General features: G+C 38.6%; 1 protein-coding gene across 2 annotated transcripts; it reads right to left on the reverse strand.

The window, feature by feature from the left end:
- Window positions 1-353: 353 nt before the first annotated feature.
- On the reverse strand, window positions 354-8,150 carry LOC146003128 (uncharacterized). 2 transcript variants are annotated; one of them, XM_083141308.1, is made up of 2 exons: window positions 8,017-8,150; window positions 354-1,282 (listed from the first exon to the last, which is right to left on the reverse strand). In XM_083141308.1, the coding sequence occupies exon 2, from the start codon at window positions 1,276-1,278 to the stop codon at window positions 595-597; it is 684 nt and encodes a 227-aa protein (XP_082997434.1). In that variant the 5' UTR covers window positions 1,279-1,282; window positions 8,017-8,150; the 3' UTR covers window positions 354-594. The 2 variants fall into 2 exon arrangements, with proteins under 2 accessions (XP_082997434.1, XP_082997433.1); XM_083141307.1 differs by lacking the exon at window positions 8,017-8,150 and adding an exon at window positions 2,957-3,091.
- Window positions 8,151-8,381: the final 231 nt, after the last annotated feature.

Below are 8,381 nucleotides of genomic sequence, written 5' to 3' on the forward strand. Positions count from 1 at the left end.
GAGGTGGATGTAAATTGATGGGAACAAGAGAGCGCAATATCTAGTTTGTATTTAGAAGTTGGATATATTGAAATCTCAGTGACGTCACGTTCCTGGATCATCTTGAAGTCCCTGCTAGTAATCTAAGGATTTACCAACATTTGTATAAGTTAGATTTTAGCTTAAGGTGGAAAAGTGCGACAATTTTTGTGGTAGAGATTGAGAAAATGACGTAGGAATATAGAAGAAATCTTTCAAACGAATTGACATATCTACCTACCGTTCCAGTTACTGCAATAAATATAATGGCAGAAATATTTAATGTTTATAACCTAAAATAATCCTGAGAATATTTCTAGAATGAAATTTACAAATATAGTCAGTAACTTTATTCATTGATATATTACACCTTAAACAAATACACGAGAATGTTTCGACTTTTCCTTCTCAGATTATAATGTTTCTAAACTTAGTATATATTTCAAATTCTACTAATCTTCTCAATATAAATCTTTGCGCTAAAAGTTTGTAAATATACTCAAATTCAATCTCTAACTACCACTACAAAACGAAAGACGTCGACTGGAATTTCCTCCGACAGATAGGATCTTTCCGTCAACGCCAGAAGATGGGCTGGATATTGACGTGGGCGTAGACGTAGGCCTCCTGGTCCCTGCACAGGGCCATCCTCATCAAGCGCTCCATCCCAAACGCACAGGTGTAGCTTCCCGTTTCGTACAGCAACTCCTTCTCCAGGAGAGACTTCACCGGGCCTTCGTCGCTCACCACGTGAGCAGCGTTCTCCCCCACCATGTGGATGGTCGCCTTGAAGAAGACGCTGCCCCATCTGGTCCCCAGGATCATCACGAGGCACACCAGCCGGTCGTCGCGACGGAGAAAGTACGCGTAGAACGTCTTTCCGAAGGCTTTGATCATCTGGCCGGTGCCGAACCCCTGCCTCGACAGGCAGATCCTCAGTCTGTACTTCTTGGTCATGACGAGCGAGTTCTCCCCGTGCTGGTTCACCAAGTGGTCTTCCATTGCCGCGGAGTCCAGGAGGCTGGCGCAGTCCTCGTAGGGGCAAGGGAGATGGTGTCCCCAACAGTCCTCTTGGTGCACGGATAGGGTGGAAGAGCTGAAGGACTTGGTGCAGGTGGTGCACCTGACTCTTGGCGTCGAAAGTGGAGTGAAGTGGTGGCTTTCTCTGGGGCGACGGATGGGGCCGATGGAGTCCTGGCCCAATTCGGATCTCCCTTCGATGCTAGGGTGGGTCATTCCTGAAGAACACTGTCCCTCCATTGTACTGGAACAGGGAAAGTAATTGCTATATTCAAGTGTTTCCACCCTGACCAAAGATATGAAGTGGAAATTTAAGTGAAGGGTGGGATTAGTAGTATTGTTCCCTGGAAGACGTGTGACACGCAACTTCATGCGTTTAAAAGGATTAGATGATAATTTATTAGGTAACCACGACTTGCTCATATGCGCTTAAACAAAACGAATCCAATTTTCTTGCGTACAACCATAATATATTGTTGCGTAATTGACATGTTGCACCGCTTTGTATCAAAAATATACGGTGGGCCATAATTTACAAAGGGGTTTGCAACACTGAATAATCACCATGTTAATTATAGGAACATATAATTTATTTGTTATCTTGAAAATAGACATACGGGATTTTTTTTACTACAATTTATCTTCAATGTTTTAGATTATATGAAATAGACGTCTGGAAACTGCGAGATGGAAACATTCACAACTCCGCAACGAACCATAATTGTTGAACTTTATTTTGAAAAGCAGAGATGCATTGCCCACCCTGCAGAATTCATTAATTCGTATTGAAATGAATCGGAATTAAGTCTCGCAACTATTAAAGTCAATTGCGTTTGCACTTCAGTGTAAAGACTTAGTACTTCTTGAATTATTTTAACGTTTATTACTTCGAAAAATTATGATTGCTTCACATGCAACTTCATTTTGAGTACAATTTAGTTTTTTTTTTTAAATGATCGTAGCTGATCTCAATTTATGCATGTTTAGTGCATCACACGTAACAGTAACCAATAAAAAAGTATTCTTTGCGTTATTTTTATGTGCATTGTACATGGCAAGGGATACGGGTGAAGAATATTTGCTACCTGGTGTACTTCAAATCTACTTTGCTACCCGTTCTTTGCTATCTAACATTAGTATCCTATCCAGTGATGACAATTGGGTTCCAAAACTGTCGGGGGGCATAGTGCGGGGGCAAAAGTGGCAAAATTTGGTGGGCAACTGCCCACCAACATCCCTCTAATTGCCGGCACTGCTCATATCTTATTATTACCAGACTGTTCACACTATCTGTGGTTGGCTAGGCGATATAAGCTAGTTTGGTACACTAAAATGTTAACAGTTCATGCAGTTGACACATTTTGGGTACTTTATGCAGCTATACATTGCAAAGTGTTGCATAATTCGGATGTCTGCATTGGATAGTATCATGACGTAATTGACAATAGTGGCACAAAAATCAACAGTAGTTGTTTAAAGGTATTACGAACATTTCGTCAACAGATTGTTTTATTTCTCTTTGGTTTTATGCCACTTTTGGCTAATCGCGAAGATGAGGATGAATGGCGATAGGATGAGATGAGTGAAGAGACAATCACTAACACATATGGACAGCACAACACAAGCCACACCGAGGATTACAGTAGCTGCCAGTGCAGGGTGTACTGAATGTTACAGAAAGTTATTTTTTAAAGAAGCAAAGGTTACGTACGTTTACACCATGCGATTCCTTTGGAGTAAAATTTGCAAAATTTAGCCTGCCAAATATCCAACTGTACTTGAACATTATATTAGTAGAACAGCAGGTACTCCATTTTCAAACAATGTAAGCCTACTGTACTCTGTTGAAGGAAATGGGTCGCAATGTAACTATTAATTACCCACATAGAAATATAATATGACTTCAGACCCTACTCACCTATCTCTGATGAACAAATTTTAGAAGCAAGGATCTAGACCAGCAACCGACTTGTTTCCTTGATAAAATAGTAGCTTTGGTATCACCTCAATCGTTCACGCATGCGCAAGGAAAGAGCTGTGCATTCAAAATGCGCCTAGCTTCCTTGGTTACGTTGCCACCATTGCTCAGATTATTGTGTTATGTCATTGTTGCAGAGAACTGAATACAGTCAGTTTTGAATCTTCGAAGTGTGTCACGTGGTTTGGTGACCGTGTTGGATACATGGCGGATAAAATTGGCTCCGAACGTTCTGGGTTCGATTACCTGTCCAGAACAATGGTTGTCTACTCTGTTTATGTTATTATACAGGGTGGCCCGTAAGTCAGCTGAGAATATACTTTAGCGTCTCTTTAACTGCTAGTGCCACAGTGATTGACATGCTTTATTTTACTTCGCATTTTGTGTCACTTTTGGCTAATTTGATGAAGTTGATGAACGGACACTCGCAAGCATTCATGCAAAGGCTAGGATTCGAACCCGGGACCCCTGGCGCCGTAGCGCGATGTGCTAACCACTTTGCCACGGGGGCTTTCTAACTGCTAGTGCCAAATGAATTATGGGCCAGCCGGTATTCTCATTCTCATGACGAAATGGTGACCAAGACAAACAGACGAAAGTGTGACAAGGTTGTTTAACATATTACGTATTTTATGTTTATGTAAATATCCTGACGGTCTGCTATTTTGATCAGCTCATATTGTCCCACAACCTCAGTCATTTTTAAGAGATTGCTGGGATGGTGCATTTAACGAAGACTGTGAACACTTCCTTCTGCTTTGTTATCCGATTCTCATCACCATCAACCATTATGTACAGAAACGGCGATAATTAAACCAACCAGTTTTACTTCTATCTTTACGAAAGACGTAAATAATCTGTAGGTTCAATGAACAAGTAATCAACTACATAAGTAGACAAGATGTAGTTCCTTATGCGAATTAATTTGGATACAGGACGTCCAGAAATTCCAGGAGATACGGAAATCATTGCCACAATAATTTAAAATGATCTCCACGTGATTCTTGTCTTTACAGAAATGAAAATTTGTCAAGACAGATTATTATTTGGCTCACACCCCTATTTTGGAGGTTTATAGCCATGGCGTTTTTTGCACATATCAATATTACACATGTTTTTACTGTAACAATATTTCTCGTTACATCAAAATTAAATAATTTGACACATATAGCTTGCAACACTTTGCAACACTTAAGTCAGTCTACAACAACAACCCACTGATATGGACGTCATATAACTGGTAACCAACAAACAGTTATGTTAGCACACGTTATGGATATTTACCGGCTGCGCAGAGCCGTTTACATCTCTCTAACACTTTCACAAAGTGGGCGGCATTGTAAAGTTTACCCATGATTACTACCCTAATTAGCCGGAGAACACAAGATTCTAAAATACCTCAGGGCTTGCGGGGTGTGTGTATAGGACCAACCAGGTGACCAGGATGCGGGTGACCCGTTACAAAGTGAGAAAAGGAAATTACATGAGATAAGAGATGTTATTACTTATTTAACACAAATTCTCGAAATTTAACAAAATAAATACAAAAAGGCTTTTCTTTCTTTCAGTGATATCCGGGCTCTTCACTAACCCTGTGACAACAATATACATCATTCTATAACAATTTTAAAAGGGTTAGATCCTAAATAAACCTTTTTATCTCAGCTAGCCACCTAGATGAGCCAATCTCATATTAAATTTAAACATGTTTATTTCAGTTAGGTTTCCAGACTTACTTGAAACGTTTGCCGGTTAATAGAATGTCAAAACTTTCTTCTCTCTTTCATGTGCATATGCTTAAAAGCTAAAAAGGGAAAGGAAAGAAACCGACCGGGGACTTCCCGGGGTTTGAACATGGGAGTCGGTTCCTAAAGTAAATAAAACTAGGTTAAATTAAAAATAAACCTTTTCCCCCCTCTCCTACCTTCCGAACATATGCTTATTTAAGGAAAGGAAAAACGGAGGTGAAAGGAAACCGACCAGGGGACTTCCCGGGGATTGAACCTGGGAGTCGGTTCCATCACAAAATACAAAGCAACAAGAGGGGAGGAAAGAACCGGCCGGGGACTACCCTGGTATTGAACCTGGGAACCGGAACTTTACTGGGCCACATCTATTACAGGTCTCTGGTCGGGGACCACCCGGGGTTTGAACCTGGGAACCAGAATCCTTGGGGGACCCAGCCGGGGGTTTCCCGAGGATTGCTCCTGGGAACCGGGTCATTAAGGGTTTCATCTTTTGAGGAGGGACCTGGCCGGGGGCTTCCCGGGTTTTGAACCTGGGAACCATGTCCTCCATTGCTGCTACTGGGCTTCTCTGGCAAGTAGGCCGTTTCCTGGATGTCTGCCAGTTGACATCAGGAAGCCATAAAGAGACTGATTTTTCGGGCCGTGTGAGCTACTTATATAGGTAAAGCAGGTGGCGCTGATGTACCTAACTACGTCACAAATTTACACGTAGCAAACCTCATATATTTACATATTGCAAACTGTGATAAACTAGATTACCCAAATCCTTACTGTTAAAAACCCTATACGCCAGAAAATATACATGTCAAAGAACACAGCTGATATAAAGCATTTACTAAGATTTTTAGACAACAATGAGCCTCGTCGGAGCGCAGAGCAGATAAGATAACACGACAATGAACGTTTATGCAGCATTTCAACAATCAGAAAAAAGGAGTTATCAAATCTTCGCTGACAAAACCAAAACAGTGCGTTTAATGAAAAATATATTGTAACTGCGGGCACGTTACAACTTACTGTTTATTATATCCGTCACTGTGACTGTCATATCTTTAGTTCACATCATCTGCCAAAGCAATATCCATATTCTACTATTTCTAGGATAGGAAAGTAAGGAAGGTCATACTTAAGCAACATTTTTGTTACAGTTTCTGTGCAATGAAATATGAAACTTAACGCTGTTGATTAAATATAACTATCCTTAAAATACTTACGCATATTTTTCGCAGTGAAACATTTTGTGTTATGGGTGGGACAGACAAAACACTGCCACTTTACGTATAATAAATTTATTTCAATTTCTGTAAATTGTCAAATGATGAAAAATAAATTATTTATGACAAAGAGAGAAAGCAATTGGCCTTTGAATATTCTAGTGGAGTTGAGGGGGAAATGTAACAGCTAAAGGATAAGTAATTGTTTTTTGGTGTCGCGGCTGGAACACAATAGAAAACAAAAGGAAATCGAAAAGTTTAAATAAACTAATAATATGCAAAATACCTTCTAACTTCTAACTGTATAATACTTGAATTTTTATCCAAAGGACATGTCTAGAGTTTTAACTCACAAGATAAGACAACATTACAGTATTGCATTTAATTTAAAAAATTGAAATTCTTGGGCACTTTGACAGAAGTGTATCAGAAGCTTCATATTCATCCCATGGAAAATTATCAAAAATGGAGGGATAAGTACAACAAGGATAGGGAAAAGTGGGGCAAGTGAGACCCCTTAAGAAAAGAAAGGTCATAGTGTGCACATTATTTATTTGAGAAGAAACAAACTTTTACCAGGCTACACGTAGAACAGTTATTTATTTATTTAGCAAAAGATCCTTAACAGAACCAATAGTTCCAATTACAAAGGACCATATTAAAAACATTTATAATAAAGATTAAATATACATTTTAAAAATTACAAAAATACAAAACTACAGAACTACAATATTACAAAATACAAAGCAAAAGATAAAAAAAGATAAAAATATAAAAATGGCAGTAGGTATGTTACACAAAGTAACAGAACAAAATATAAACCCTATATAGTACAATCACAACAGAGTACTGCTAAATACTTTCAGATACAAACATATTATACATCGCACAATAGTCGATGAACACTAAGATTAATTACACAATTTGTACAAATATCAAATCCATATGAGAGTAAATAAGGCATGACATTAAATACATAGTATCGATAAAAATAATATAATACAAACACAGCTTCAATCAAATTTACAGTGAATTTAAATGATTAGGCAATGACAATATTTGTCTTTGAACATTTTTATCTAGTTCAAATACAAAAAAAAATTAACTTCTCTGTTAAAAAATTGAAATGAATCAAGTCTGCATGTGTACGCACCTGCCACCCGGGTGGGGCAAATTAGACCAGCCAGATACTGAAATTGAACAATAAAACTTGGCAAATAACTTTCACCAGACAAACGTTCTAAATCATTTAAATCATGTGTTCAGATGAATGGAATGTGCTGGAGAGTCCTTCAGACAGCAAAATTAACTGACCAAAGGAATGAGTGGGCATTTCCCACAACGAAAAATTTAGCACGCATACTGCTCAATGCACATGGGGGAATTGTTGTTAAAATTAAACTATAACTGAAGTAACGCAACAAAAATAACCTACCACTGAATCAATCAAACTTGGAGCAAGTGCGACTGTCTAAGATTCTAGGTGGACCCTCTTACCCCACCCCACATGTTTTATTTACTTGACGCCTGTATGCGAGTCTAATAATGCTGCATTCACCGGATGCCAGTATGAGGTTCATAAAGAGATATTTATGCAATAAATATATTACAAGTGTTAAAATGTATTGACAAAATGGAATGTAGACTTCTGTATACACCTTAATCCTTATAAAGATAACACCGCAAATAAATATATACCTATAAAATCGCCAATTTTCAAGTGAGCGTACACACAGCCTTTCCAGCTTCCATGACACCAACTAGCTTCTCACGGAGCCATTTTCTATCATGGTCTACAATTTAGCTAGGATGGATGCACTTGCCCGACCTGTCTCACTTACCCCACCCTCCCCTATATTTTATTTTTTAAAAAAGTTTGCAAAAAATAGCCTAAAATATTTAACTATACTGGAATTTTGTCTACACTGGTGCTTTTAAATATATAGGCCTACTATAGTCTACTGTATTGAAGAAATTAGGTTGAAGATTGCTTTTAAGGAATAAATGGAAACAGAATATAATTTTACACCTAACTCACCTATCTCTGATGAACTAATCTTAGAGGTAAGGATCTAGACCAGCAACCGACTCGTTTCCTTGATAAACTAGTAGCTTTGGTATCACCTCAATCGTTCACACATGCGCAAGGAAAGAGTTATGCATTCAAATTGCGCATTGTTTCCTCGGTTACGTTCCCACCATTGTTTATGTAATGTATTGCAGATTTTAGTAGTATTGTTGGAGCCAATTTCATGTAATCACTTCTGAATCTGTGATGCATTCGTGATCGCCGGGCCTGTCACTCAAGATCTTGACCATGAAAGTTCTGGGTTCGATTCCCGACAACAGCATTATTGTTCTTCTATATTTATGATATTCTGTTTCTTGTCTTTGCGAGAGTAC

Source organism: Lepisma saccharinum, chromosome 19, assembly GCF_977018435.1.
Source record: "Lepisma saccharinum chromosome 19, izLepSacc3.1, whole genome shotgun sequence".
Classification (NCBI taxonomy): domain Eukaryota; kingdom Metazoa; phylum Arthropoda; class Insecta; order Zygentoma; family Lepismatidae; genus Lepisma; species Lepisma saccharinum.

Coding starts and splice junctions, on each gene's coding strand:
- LOC146003128 (XM_083141308.1), bottom strand. CDS start 1,278: ATGGAGGGACAGTGTTCTTCAGGAATGACCCACCCTAGCATCGAAGGG.